General features: G+C 41.6%; 1 protein-coding gene across 12 annotated transcripts in view; it reads right to left on the bottom strand.

Moving 5' to 3' along the window:
- The window catches only part of SRPK2 (SRSF protein kinase 2), a 248,141-nt gene extending 233,030 nt beyond the window's left edge, over positions 1-15,111 (bottom strand). For 2 of the 12 annotated variants that reach the window (XM_070469421.1, XM_070469437.1), the window contains exons 1-2: positions 10,088-10,229; positions 9,458-9,512 (exon numbers count right to left, since the gene is read on the bottom strand). In XM_070469421.1, the coding sequence (XP_070325522.1) occupies positions 9,458-9,512; positions 10,088-10,214 (182 nt within the window). In that variant the 5' untranslated portion in view covers positions 10,215-10,229. Of the gene's footprint in view, positions 1-9,457; positions 9,513-9,600; positions 9,710-10,087; positions 10,230-14,858 lie in introns of those variants that run through there. The other 10 variants (XM_070469462.1, XM_070469407.1, XM_070469416.1 and 7 more) reach the window with 10 other exon arrangements.
- Between the last annotated feature and the right edge of the window lie 222 nt (positions 15,112-15,333).

Below are 15,333 nucleotides of genomic sequence, written 5' to 3'. Positions count from 1 at the left end.
TAAGATTCCATATAATCTAAGAAAATCTGAAATGCAGAGATGTTCACTGAAATATTATAATGCCTGACAGTAAACATTTTCTACCAACAAATATTCAAACAAATTAAGCAGTTAAGTAAATTAGAATATTACTGTCATTAATAATTGATTATGAGAAAATATTAAGAATAATAAAAATGTTAATGACAAAATAGCAAATAATGACAGCAGGATACAAAATCATGTACGGGATAATTACATAACACACAAAAGAAACAAGGATTAAAAGGAAACTAGAAAGAAAAATACCAAAATATTAACAATTTTTCATTTGTGAATATCTTGCTAGATGGTGACAATGTGAGTCATTTTTGTCTTCTTTTTCTTCTTTCTTTATGGCTCTGCCATGAGGGATCTTAGTTCCCCAACCAGGGATCGAACCCAGGCAAGAACAGCCAAAAAAATTCTGAAACCAAGAATGGCAAAGGGTATATGGGAGATGTGGGAGGGCCCTTGCCCTACAAAAGCCTAAAAAAGTACTCAGAACTACAGTAATTAAAACAACAGGGAAGCCTCCTTGATGGCCTAGTGGTTAAGACTTTGCCTTCCAATGCAGAGGGTGTGGGTTCAATCCGTGGTCAGGGAGCTAAGATCCCACGCACCTAGTGACCATAAAACCAAAAACAATAGGGAACTAAAGCAGGAACAGAGAAGTCAACACCTCAATACTCATATATAGAGAGATGCAAAAGAGTTGGGATGACGAGACAAATCATTTTGAAAAAAAAAGACAGCAATAACCAAATCCTAACTGCAGCCAAAATGTACTGAACATTACCATGAGTACACAACCTTAGGGTCAGAGGTCTTCTCTATCTGGATTTTCCAAAGACAATATGGCATGTGCCCATATCATGTACCATGTAAGATTCCAACAAAGTCTAGGAGCATGCTTTTATGTATTTATTGTTTTTAGGAGCATGCTTTTAAAACATGCAGCCTACAGCCTTCCTCTTCTCAGAGGAGGAAGATAGCCTCCTCCTGTACAAAACAGACCTGTGCTCTAATCCCATCCCCTCCTGTCAATTCAAGGCTTTTGCTCCAAATAAATGCCTCGTTAGTATTTTCTCCTAGCTCCTAGTCATTCGCTTACATTTTGGCAGGGGGAAAAAAACACGTCTCAAGAACCACTTTCTCTTTACCTTTTCTCCTTGACACAAAGAAAGCTTATTTAACTACTAATCTTTAAAAAGAAAAAGATTACCCCTGTCATCTCATTCACTCATGGGGCGGCAGGTCTCTGTGTCCAAACGCACTGTGCTGAGGCTGCTCTAGCTGTGGGCTCTAACAATTTCCTACTTGCCAAAGTCGAAAGGCCAACACTAGGGTTCATCTCACTTGGATTTCTTTTTTACCCTTGCAGACTGTGCTCTACTGACCATTCCCTTCTTGAAATGTCCTTGGTAACTGTGCATCAGCTTTCTCCTGGCTCTCCTATCCCTCTGCCTCCTCTTTTACCCTACCTACGGCTTTCTTTTCTACACGTTCAACACCTTCAGCCAGCTGCCACCAACAACTCCAGTTACCGCTTCTAACCGGAGTTCTTCCCAGTGCTCTAGCAGTCAACACTGACCAATACCTCTAACTGGAAGTGAACCAGACACCTCTAACTGCCTAACAAAAGCCATCATTAGCTTTTTCCAAAGCTGCTGCACATTCTCTATCTTGAGGAATGGCAACACCATCCACAAATTTAGCTAATTCAGAAACCTGGGGTTCATTACAGTCTCCTCTCACTCTCCTTTGACATCACACATTAAATCCAGTGAATTCTACTCCCTTAATACCTACCAGTATCCTGAAGCCTCCTGCAATTGCCCCCTGATGGATCTCTTGCCTCTAAGCCATTCCCCACACAGCAGCTAGAGTAATATTTCTAGAAAATCTCAATCTGCACTCTCAGCAAAGAACCCCACTCAGCACTCACCACACCTGCACCCCAGTCTTAGCTCCCTGATTGATATTTCAGGAATTCAAGCATGCCACTTACACCCCCACGTTAACATCAACCACAACGAAGCTTCTGCTTGGAAGACCTTCACCCTGCCCCCTCGTATTTACTTGGCAAATTTTTATTGGCTCTTCAAGATCCAGTTTAATACAACTCTCTGTAAATCTACTAAAAACTACTCAACTGTACACTTTAAGCAGATGAACTATATGGTATGTACACTAGATCTCAACAAAACTCATAATTTTTTGTAAGAAATAAGGTTTACATTCCATTTTTTTTAAATGGGTAAAAGACAAAACAGGCACTTCACAAAACAGAAAATTCAAATGACCAATAAACATACAAAAAGATGTTCATAAGCATCACTCAGGCAAATGCAAATTAAAACCTCAATGAGACATCAGTACATAACCAGAATAGCTAAAATTAAAAAGGACACGATCAAATATTACAAAGACATGGAACAACTGAAACCCCATACATTGTGGGTGGGAATGTAATGCAGTTCAATCAGAACTATTTCATGAAGCTGGGAAAAATACCTTTGCAATTACTACTAAGTATACACCTCTTCTATAACCTAGCAATCTCAATACTAGAACATATCTCCAATAGAAACAACTGCAAACGTCCACAAAGGGACATGTACAAGAATACTTGTAGCTGCTTTATTCATAATGAATAAAAACTGAAGGAAAAAAATCGTGGTAGTATATTCATTCAATGGACTATCAGAAAGTAGTAACAACAGACTAAGGATACACTCATACTTGCAACAGTACAGACCAATCTCATAGATACAATGTTGCATGAAAGAAGCTAGAACCTGAAGTATATACCATATAACTCCACTTACATGAAGTTCAAGAACAGACAAAACTAACCAATAATGACAGGTGCCAGGCAAGTGGTTACTTCTGGGCAGCAGGATATAAACTGGGGAGAGGTTTGAGGAACCATATAGTGGGTTCAATCCCTCGATCTGGAAGAACCCACTCCAGTATTCTTGCCTAGAACATTCCAAGGACAGAGAAGCCTGGCAGGCTACAGTCCAGGTGTCACAAAGAGTCAGACATCACTGCAAAACTGAGCAGACACAGAGTACTGAAGGGTCTGCATTCTGATCTGAGTGGTGGTGACAAGGATATAAACGAACGTAAAAAGCATCAAGCTACATACTGAAAGTTAGAGGTCTTTACATTACTATACACACATGTATGTACATATGCTATAGCTCAATTTTGAAAAAACAAATATATGCATAAGCAAACTATAATTAACAGTACTGCATTACATACTTGGAAGTCAAGAGCAAAGAGCTTAAATGTTATATCCACAAAAGAAAAAAGTAATTATACGAGAGGATGGAGGAGGCATTAACTAATCTTAATATGGTAATCATTTCACAGAGGTTTCCCTGGTGGCTCAGCGGTAAAGAATCCACCTGCCAATGAAGGAGATAAGGGTTCAACCTCTGGGTTGGGAAGATCCCCTGGAGAAGGAAATGGCAACCCACTTCAGTATTCTTGCCTGGGAAATCCCATGGACAGAGAAGTCTGGCAGGCTACAGGCCATGGGGTCACAAAGAGTCAGATACAGGACTTAGCGACTAAACAACAAATCATTTCACAATAATATAAATACACCAAATCATGTTGTACACCTTAAACTTACATACATTATATGGCAATGATGTCTTAATAATAATAAAGCTTGAAAAAATATGCACAGATAAAAGGATAATGCATCAAACATACATATACACATATAATTCAATTATTTAAAGACAAAAATATGTACATATAAAAAGATAACACACCAAAATAATTGGTGTAACTACAATGGATGTCTATTTCTTTAAACTGTTTTATACTATTTTTTTCCTTTTTAGCCGCGCCACACAGTTTGCAGGATCAAGTTCCTGACTCGGGAACTAACCTGTGCCCCCTGCATGAAAGCTCCAAGTCCTAACCACAGGATTGCCAGGGAATTCCCTGAATTTTCTACCATGATCATATTACTTTTATCATTTAAAATTAAGCTATCATTAAAATAACAATAAAGTTAAAATCCAACAAGATCTCTTCCTAACAATCAAAGTCCCTTAACAATCAAAGCACCACTGTACCTAAATCTTACAGCACTCATCACACCATTCTGCAAAGGTCTGTTGCCCAGATAATCTCCCCTACTTGCCAGTTAGCACAGGGATTTATCTTATTCTTTCTAGCATCCAACACACTGGCGAGCACTAGGTATTTGCTTCATATATATTTGTTGTATTGAACAGCTTTGTTGGTATATAAAAATAATTGTTAAATACACAACAGTATAATAAAGTCAAGAAGTCAAAAATAAGTGATTTCCTTCCACAGGAGGAATTTCAAAGTCATGGGCTTGTGAGCTTGAGTTTATGCTACAGGGTACAGTTGAGGCTTACCTGCTGCTGCTGCTAAGTCGCTTCAGTCGTGTCCGACTCTGTGCGACCCCATAGACGGCAGCCCACCAGGCTCCTCTGTTCCTGGGATTCTCCAGGCAAGAACACTGGAGTGGGTTGCCATTTCCTTCTCCAATGCGTGAAAGTGAAAAGTGAAAGGGAAGTCACTCAGTCGCGTCCGACTCTTAGCGACCCCATGGACTGCAGCCCACCAGGCTCCTCTGTCCATGGGATTTTCCAGGCGAGAGCACTGGAGTGGGGTGCCATTGCCTTCTCTGTGAGGCTTACCTAGTAAGATATAAACTTGGATGACAGCATTCCTAAACTGCCTCACCTGTGATTTACTGACCCAATGCCACCAATCCCATGCCAACCATTTTCTGTGGCAGTCAGAACTCATACATACTGTAAGAATATAGATAACCAACCAGCTCCACCAGCCAATAGAAAGTTAAGAGCCCGAAGGATACAAAATCCCATCACCAATACCATATACACAGTTCACAAATATGCAGAGGAGGAGAGAGAGAGAGAGAGAGGGACAGACACCAAGAGACCAAGTTGCTAACTTGCTAGAAAGTCAAAATGCAAACTAAGTCCTCCAGCAATCATACTCTTGGGTACCCTACATAAGTGAAAAAACATGTTTACATTAAAAACCTGTACAGGAATGTTTAGCGGATTTATAAACTATCCATGTGTCCTTCAACAGATGAATGAATAATGGCTAAACAAACTGTGGTACAGTCACACAGTGAAATGCTACTGAGCAAGAGCAACAGAAAGAAGTGACCAATACACCAGCAACAAAGATGAGACGCAAGGGCACTATGCTGCCTGAGAAAAGTGAATCTCAAAAGGTTACATACTCGGATTTCCTGGTGGTCCAGTGATTAGGACTCTATGCTTCCAATGCAAGGGCACAGGTTCAATCCCTGGGTAGCAAACTAAGATCCCATATGTCCCACAGTGCAGCCAAAATACAGACAATAACTTAAAAAAGGTAATAATTTTAAAAGTTGCATACTATATGATTCCATTTATACAGTTTTTTCAAAGTAGCAAAATTACAGTGATGAACAGATCAGTGCCTATGGGGGGTTAGGGCTAAAGAGAGAATATGATTACTAAAAAGTACAAGAGAAGTTGTGATGATGAAACAGTTCTGCATACTAATCATGGTGATGATTTCACGAGTGATAACACTTGATAGAAATGCACACATACACAGCGCATGTAAAAACTAGCGAAACCTTACTTGAGTTAACAGTACTGTGTCCAAGTCAATTTTCTGGTTGTGACAATGTTCTAGGTTATAGAATATATTACCACAGGGGAAAGATGGACAAAGGGAACACTGGGAACTCTGTACTGTTTTTGCAACTTCCAGCAAATTATACTATTTCAAAATTAAAAATTTTAATTTAAAAAAAGGTGTTAAAAAATTTTTAGCCAAGAAAGTTAAAAACACAAATATCCAACTAAAACACAGTATACCAACACAATAAAATGTTACTTGGCAACATAAAGGAATGAAATACCAATACACACTATAACACAGATGAACCTTAGAAATATTATGCTAAGAGAAAGCAAGCAGACAGAAGATCATATATTGACGATTCTATTTATATGAAACATCCAGAATAGCCAGCCTTATAGAAACAGAAAACAAGTTAGTGACTGCTGTGGGCAAGGGAGAATGGGAAGCAACAACTACAGGGTTTCCTTTTTGAGGCGATATAAATGTTCTGGAATTAGATAATAGTTGCACAACTTTGTAAATATATTTTTTTTAAAAGCAAATTACATACTTGAAAAACTAAACTTTTTAAAAATAAAATTTTATGATATGTGAATTGTGTTTCAAGAAAAAGTTGCACGTGAGGAAAAAAACTCTTTTATTCTTTAAATTAAAAAATTGTATACAGCTGCACAGGCCCCAAAGCTAAAATCTATCGCAAGACATGTGTTTTATCCAATTCTTAAGGTTTTATTGGTGCTCGAATGACACTGTAGTTCTTCCCTGCTGCCTGTTACAAAGCAGCACAATTAACAATCAGCAAACTAAAATCAGTGACAATCTGACAAGCTAACAATCTCAGTTGAAATATCTTAATCTCATTTCTCACAACTACAAATACTAGCATTCTAAAAAAGGAGCCTACACGAAGTGGTTTAAGTCATAAAAACTCACAGAACTGAACTGAATTAAAATGAAGTGGCACTTGTACATACAAGCATATAATGATAAAAGTAGATCATACTGAATCAAGCCAGGCCTATATAGTCATAAAATTCAAGCGTGCCAGTCATTATACTAAAACAGTTTAAAATTAGATCTACTACTCCCTCTCCTGCTCTGGAAAACTAAGTAAAAACCAAAAACACTGGGCATCTGGAGACCTGAATTTTGGTTCAAACTAAGCTAATTGTGTGCCCTTATTCTCTATTGGAGCTGTCTGTAAAATAAGGAAAACCTCTGAAGCTATCAGTCTCCTGAAGTCCCTCCACCATCACTTCTCTCCCCACATCACTCAAGTCACCAGCGTCCTCCCCTATTACTATGGAAGGCAAGCTCTCAGTGTGTAGTTCTTCCCGCCACTCATGATCCACTCTCCACGTTAACAGCCAGTATGCTTTTAAAAATAGGAATCAGAGCCTGCCACTGCTACCTGTGTGCCTCTCAAGGGCCTACAAGGCCAGACCCTATCCATCTCGACTCCTCCGAAATCACCATCCTCTCCAGTAGCACTCTAGCCACTCCGATCTTTGGGTTCCTCCGACATTCCTAGCCCATTCCTTCCCAGGGCCTTTGCCATACTCCCATCTTCTCTTTATTCTAAATTCTGTTCAAACGCCACCTCCTCAGAGAACTCAGAGTGTGCTCTGGTCTCAGTCTGCCTGGACTGAACTTAATAGCTGGACATGTTGTTTACTCATGCTATGTCTCTGCTTCATCTGTAAAGTGGTGGTAACTACAGTGTCTGCCTCACAGGATTATCACCAGGGATATATACATGAAAATAGAGCAGCAAATTGACTGGCACAGTTTTCAAATGTTATCTGTCATTGTACTTAGGGCACCCCATCTTCACTTTCTATCTTCAGGACATTATCCGGAATCGTCTTCTTTGTCATCGGTTCTGAAGCCCCCAAACAGATAAAGCTTCATCAACTTTGCTTTTCTTGCTCAAAGCTCTACCAATGTATTCTAGAAAAGGCATACAAATACTTGTTGAATATATGAATAAAGCAATGATATCAAGGATTCCTTTAAAGTAATACTGCCATGATTCAAAGAATTAAGTGAAAAATGACACTGCCTCAATCAAAAGATATACATATTCATATATCCACCTACACACCCTCACACAAACAGCCATCCCCAAAACTAAGGGCATGCTTTTTTTCCAACTCCTTTTAACTTTTCTGAACAAAATGGGCTGTGTAGAATAAATGCTTAAATTTCAAAGTCGTGACCAAAACTCAAGAGCCACAACACTATAGTTCTCCTTACTTATGAGCTAAATTTCCATCATTCACCAGAGGAAATCTCAAATATAAGATTGATTGATAGCGTTAATTTTTAAAGTACCTAAATCTACCAAATATCCACTGCGATTTAAAATCTTAATTCAATTTTTACCCACCAATTTAAGCCCTTAATAAATATGTTTTCCTCATTCTAGTAGTAGGTTTGTTTGAGGGCAGGGTGCTTGTTTTTAAGAAAAGGCGTTATTATACAGGTATCAACATTTTGTGACATCCTGAACATACGTTCAAGTAAACATCATGATACATCACATTAGTAATGACTTAAGGAGCTTTCATAGACGCCACCAATGGTTATGAAATTCGCTAGACAGACACCAAAGTGAATGGGAAGGGGAAAAATCTAAGACGCTGCAGGCTAGTGCCCCAAAGAAAACAAACCAACGAGAAATGCTTCGTGATTTTATTTAAAGATGATCACGGATTATCCCTATAATACCAAAAAACCACAGAGTATTTCTTGCTCAAATGGAAGAGTGTAGCCAAAAATCTAGGAGGAGGAGTAAAGATTCTGAACGCTAGTAGATTCTTCAAAATTAGGGGAAAAAAGGGAAAGGAGACGCGGCGGCGCTCTGCGGTCTCGGAGCAGCTCTCCAGGAAAGGCTTCCCGGGCGCCGGCCGCTCCCACTCCGGTCCCCGGCCAAGCTGGAGGTGGCTGGCGGCTGGCACGTTTGAAATATCACCACCCTATTCATCTCCTCCCGGCACAATGAGGGGCTGGGCAGCCGCGCCGGGGACCGCCTGCGCACACGCCCACCCGCCCCGCGCAGCCCAAGACCCGGGCGCAGCCGCGGCTCAGCGAAGTCACGCTCGGCCCGGGCAGAAAGTTTCGGGGGGAAAAAAAAAAACACAAGAGCCTAAACGTACAGGTCCCGGAGCTGAATTCGCGCCAGGAACACGCCCGAGGCAAACCACTTGACAACCAGCTCGGATTTTCAGCAAAAAGGCCGAGAGGCGGGGGCCGAGGAGGAAGAGGAGACAACATGCATACACATACATACATACATACATACACACACACACTCGCACTCGGCTCCTCTTCCTCTAGCGCCCCGGCGCCCAGGTGGGAACGATGCCGCAGCCTCACGCCCGGACGCGGCGCCGGACGCCAGCGCCCCTTCCTGGAAGGCCCGCGACCCCCCGGCCAGCTAGGAGGGCAAGGGGAGGGTGCGACGCCCCACGCCCCCTCGCCCGTGCGCCCCTGACGGCCGCGGCGACAGGAGGCCGGAAAGGCCTGGGGTCCGGGGATGCTCAGCCGGCCGGCCGCGGGCTCGCGTGCGCCCCTCCCCCGCCCTCCCGCCCCTCCCCCCGGGCCGCCCGCGGGGCGCGCAGGAGGCGAGCGCCGGCGTCCCGGGGGATCAGCCCGCCCGCCCGCCGGCTCCAGGAATCCGGCAACTTTCCCCCGGTCGGTCGCGGGCAACCCCCGACAGGGCGGGAGCGGGCGTCTGGGGACTGGCGCTCTGTGGACTCACTTTTTCGGATGTTTCTCCCTTTTCGGCCTCCGCTTTCGGGCCTGAATGGCCAGCACTGAGGAAAGAAGACACACGTTAACGGTCGGGCAGGCCGGCCTGCTGGGCCACGTGGCGGGGAGGAGGGGACGCCGTGGGCCACTCACCTTTCCGGGAACTCATCCCGGCGCGGCGCCAGAGGGGCGGGGGGCTTCGCGGCGGCGGCAGCGGCGGCGGCGGCAGCGACGCGGGAGCCAAGCCGAGCTGCAGCCTTCACTCGCTCCGCCGGCCGGGAGGAGGCGGGAACCGCGCCTGCGCCGCCGCCGCCGCCGCCGCCGCCGCCGCCGCTCCCGCGGGGGGCCCAGAAAAACCCGCCCCCGGCCGGCCCCGCCCCCGTCCCCACTCTCCGGGTGGGGTCGAGACCCCCGTGCTGGTCCCGCCCGCGCGCCCCGCACCCACGCGACTTGTCCACCTGTGCGGAAGTGACCCCCCCCCCCACGACCACCGCCACTCCCTCCCACGCCGCCCCCGCTCCTGCCCGCCGCCCGGGCCTCCGCCTCCGGCGCCCCCGCGGCTGGCCCCGGCCTCCTGCCTCTCTCCGGCACCCGGCCCGCGCGACCCTCCCTCTGCAACCACGTCCTCTCCCCTACCCACCCCGGCGGGTCGCGCCACACGTCTCTCCATGCGCTCTGCCCTGGCCCGCGCCTCCGCGGGTCTCACACCACCTTTCCTCACGCGGCCTCTTCTCCCCCTTTGCTCCTCTACATCCTTGCATCCCCATGAGCGCCGCTTCCTCCTCTCTGGCGGGTGTGGAAAGGGCACAGGACCAAGAGCTGAGAAACCTGGGTCTTTCACTAGCTGTGTGACCTTGGAAAAGTCATTTTATCTCTCATCTTTACCTACCCCACAGGATTGCTTGAGTGTAAAGGAGGAGAAGATGCAAACAGTAGGATTAAGCTTTTGCACAGGAATTAAAAGTCCAGTTCAATAAACACCATGTGTATAACAATTTTAACACAAGCCACCAAGGAGTTATTTCTTACTAAGAGGAAATTGACTCCTGAAGAGGTTAAAGACTTTACCCAACAATGATTCAAATTTAGGCCTAGCTGACTCTAATCAACTTGACTGGGGAACAAAATGTTTTTGAAAGATACTCATCCTGATCATTTACTCTGTCAATTGTATTCTTAACTCATCAGAGGAGCTAGTTGTATTTTAAAGATACTTAAACCAACCGGAACAGCGCTGCTTGAACTTAAAGAGCTTTTTACAATACTTTCTTGACTTTTTATTTTAAAAAATATCAAAAGTACAGAAAAGTTGAGAATAGTGAACATCCATATTAACCCATATTCACCATTTTTGAACATTTCCCCAGATTTTCTTTCCCTGTGTGTGTGGAGGGGATGTGTTGTTTATGATAAATCATTTGAGTTTTTTGTAGATTTTGTTACTCTTTTCCCCTAAATATTTCCATGAGTATCTACTAAGAACAAAGATAACTCTCCGACTTAAACATAATTCCATTATCGCTACAAGAAAATTTAGTATCATCATAAGTAACATACAGCGGCCATATTCAAATCTCCAAAATGTCGTTTTTAGTGGACCTTTTTCTCAATCTGGAATACAGTCAAAGATCATGCATTACATTTAATTGCCATGTCTTTTTAAGCTCCTGTAGTCTAGAATAATCCCTAGTTTTGTTTTTTGCTTCTATAACATCCACTTTTTTTGAAGAATTGAATTCTGTTTGCAGGATGTTGTTCAGTTTGTATTCATCTGCTCCTTATTAGATTCAAGTTAAATAATTTTGTCATCTACACTAAATAGATGATATCAAGTTCATTTTAGTATACTGCATCAAGAGGGATACAATGTCTATACTATTATTGGTGATGTTACATTGTAATCATTACTCCATGGTAAAGATACATTTTTTTCCTTTGTATTTAAAAAGTAGTCTATGTGAAAAGTGGGCAAGAGACTTATTAGACATTTCTCCAAAGAAGATTAACAAATGGCTAATGGGTACATGAAAAAATGATACATCAACATAAAATGATGTACAGCATCATTAGACAGATGAAAAGCAAAACCAAAATGAGATAGCACATCACATCTACAAGCATGACTATAATTTTTTTTGTAATGAAAAACAAGTGTTAGGATAAAGAGACATTGGAATACTCATACATTAGTGGTGAGAATGTAAAATGATGCAATCACTGTGGAAAATTGTTTCCCAATTCCTCAAAAGCCTAAATATACAATTATCAGCAGTTCCACTCCTAGGTTTATATCCAAAGGAATTGAAAACAGGCATTCAAATCCTTGCACACAAATGTTCAGAGCATCACTAATCACACTGGCCAAAAGATTAGAAACAACCCAAATATCCACCAGTATATGAATGGATAAACAAATTGTGGTATTGACATACAATGAAATATTTTTTAGCCATAAAAAGGAATGAAGTACTGGTAAATACTACAATGTGGATGAACCTCAAAAACATTTATGCCAAGTGAAAGAAACCAGACACAAAAGGTCATCTAGTGTTCTATTCCATTTATATGAAACATTCAGAATAAGCCAATCCATAGAAAGATTGGTGATGGTCCATGACTAGGGGGAGGGAAAGTAAGGCGCAATTTGCTCAATGGATAAGGGGTTCTATTTTGTAGTAATGAAAACGTTTTGGAGTTAGGGAAAGGTGATGGTGGCAAAACACTGAAAATGTACTAAATGCCACTGAATTGTTCTCTGTAAAATGATTAACATGTTTGGTGAATTTCACCTCTTTTGAAAAAAAAAAAACTGGGGTAATACTGGAGACTGTGTAAGTATCCTTTTCCAAGAATCCTTCACTCCGTGGCCTAGCATCTATCCAAGATGTTTGCCTGAATCAATTATTACTATAACAGTTGGAGAATAATGATATAATCCTGTCCTTCCATCTATGGAATTAGGTGACATGCTTATGTAAGGAAGAGCTTTCACTTCTCCTGTCACCCCTTTGTTTTCTGTTTATTTTTGTCTTAATTTTTGTTTCTTGTCTTTAGTATCAGTATTGACAGTAATTACTAACTATCTCTTTGATTTTTGATTCTTGAATTGTCCCATATTTGACCAAGGAAGACGCTTTCAAATTTCAGTGTCTTTGGACATGTTCCAATCAGTTTCTGAGCACCTCTTTACTTTCTGGCACAAAATGTTCCAGGAAACCTTGTGCTATCCCTAACTGGGTCTTCAGAACCAGTCTTTTCTCCAGTTTTGGTTCCTAAAGAAATCTGAGTTTGAAACCACTTTATTCTTTTTAACAGCTTTATTAAGAAATAATTCACATATCATATTATTCACCCACTTAAAGTACAAAATTCAATGTTTAATAATATATTCACATGACTGCACAACCACCACCACAATAATTTTAAAGCATTTTTGCAACCCTGTAAGAATCTTCATAGCTGTTAGCAGTCACTCCCCATTCCCCACAACCTCCCTTTGCCCCACGTCCTAACCAACCACTAATCACCTTTCTGTCTCTATAGACTTGCCTATTCTGAACAGATCATATAAATGCAATTCTACCATATTGTGACTGGCCTTGTAACTGGCTTCTTTCTCAGCTTAATGTTCAAGCAAATCTGCGGCTTAATTTTGCATAACCTTGGGTATGTTATTTAATCACAACATCTGGAAAACAGGAATAATATCAATACCAATCTTCCCAGATCAATATGATAATCAAATAATCAATAGATGGCAATTATCAGGAACACTATTTGGGAGACACATACCCAATCTGCTGGATCGTTTACATTCATTTATTCAACAAATACTTATCAAATACCTGTCATATAATAGACATTATTCTAGATATGAAATTGACAGCATAGAAAACACACAAAAATCCTGCCTTCATAAAGCTTACATTCTACAGCCACATGATAGAAAATAAACCCAATAAATATGCAAAATATATACACTGTTTACCAGATGGTAATAGCATCTAGGAAAAGAAAAAACAGTAACCTGTTGGGATGGTGTTTAGGAAAGATCTCACTGAGGAGGTATGTGTGGGTGTTAGTCACTCAGTCGTGTCCAACTCTTTGCAACCCCATGGACGGTAGCCCTCCAGGCTCCTCTGTCCATGGGATTCTCCAGGCAAGAAAACTGGAGTGGGTTGTCATTCCCTTCTCCAGGGGATCTTCCTGACCCAGGGATCAAACCCAGGTCTCCTGCATTGCAGGCAGATTCTTTACTGCTGAGCCACCAGGGAAGTCCCCACTGAAAAGGTAACACTTATTTAAAGACTTTAAGGTGATTTTGCCAATCTTTTTATTTCTATAAATTAGAAGAGACCTACATTTGCCACTGAGAATATGAGTTTATTGAGTTAAAATACACCAACTTAATCATTAGTGAACAACTTTACATATATTAGATGCTTAAAGAATGATAAGTTATGAACCTCTCTCAATTTGGAAATAAAAGTTTCTTTGAGATGCATGAAAATTTAGAATGACATTTGAAGGAAATAAAAAAAGAAAGTAATAGAGTAGGAGTTTAATTTTTTCTACCATCATTTCTACATAAATCAAATTAATTATGTGAATATTATAATTAAAAGGGAAAGTATTAAAACTAGATATAGGTTTCTATACCAATCCAAAATAAATGAAAAGGGTAGTACATACGCATTTTTCCCCCATCTAGCACAATAGAATTCAATATGAAGACAGCATATTAGTTTTTATCAAACATAGGGAAAAAACAATGCTATAAATCCAACTTCAGTATTTCCAGGGAGAGTTACTGAATCATGATATATCTTAGAAGGTATATTGAGTATGTCATAGAATTGTAAATAGACTTGAGAGGTCAAGTAATTCATCTTGGGGCCTTTAGTGGATGAGAACCTAGCCTCCTTCTAAAAATTCCCAAAACTTTTAAGTTTTTAGGAAAGTTTCTTTATATTTAATCTACAGCTTTTATTATGAAGGGTAAGCCTGTCTCTTGTTATTTCATTACAGCATATTTCTCTGTGGCACTAGCACCATTATAAGAGAAGTTAGTGTACAGAAAAATAGAGCCAAACCATTGAAGTTCAAATTCTAGTTCTGCCAGTAGCTGGGTAACCTTGGACAAGTTTCTTAGTTTCTGCCTCTTAGTTTCAAGTTGCCTCAGTTTCCTGATCTGCAAATGCAGAGAGTAATATTACCTACCTTATACATTTGTTGTGAGGATTAAATGAGTCATTTCACATAAAATGCTTAGAGAAGGATCCAAGTGTCCCCCCACAAAATTAGCTATTTACATTTATATGCACATTAAGATGTGTATTACTTATGTTCTGCTGCATAACAAACCTCTCCCAAATTTAGCAACTTAAAACAACAAGAATTTATCATCTCACGATTTCTGTGGTCCAGGAACTTGGGAGCAGTCTAGCTGGAAAACAACGTCATCTGGGGCTGCAGTCATCTGGAGGCTTGAGGAAGGCTGAGAGATCTGTCCCCAAAATGGTTCACTCGCATGGCTGTCGCCAGGCTGCCTCTGGTCCTTGCTGGCTGTTTTGGAGAGGCCTTACTCCCTGCACCTGGATCTTTCCATGGGTCTGCTGGAGTGTCTGCCTTCCCCCAGAGGGAGTGGCCCCAGAGACAGCAAGGAAGAAACTGTAATGCCATTTATGACCTATCCTCAGAAGTCACAATACTCCATTTCTACCACATTCTATCCATTGAAAACAAATAAAGCACAGGCTCAGAGGAGGGAAATGAAGCCATTTCTTGTAGGGAGGATTATTGGAGAGTGTGTGTACGTATTTTTAAACCACCACAAGGGGTCATTCCTTCTTTCCTTTGGTGTCTCTGATTTGCCACTGAGAATCC

This window comes from Odocoileus virginianus, chromosome 1 (genome assembly GCF_023699985.2).
Source record: "Odocoileus virginianus isolate 20LAN1187 ecotype Illinois chromosome 1, Ovbor_1.2, whole genome shotgun sequence".
In the NCBI taxonomy this organism is placed as follows: domain Eukaryota; kingdom Metazoa; phylum Chordata; class Mammalia; order Artiodactyla; family Cervidae; genus Odocoileus; species Odocoileus virginianus.
This window is presented reverse-complemented; position numbering and strand designations above follow the sequence as displayed.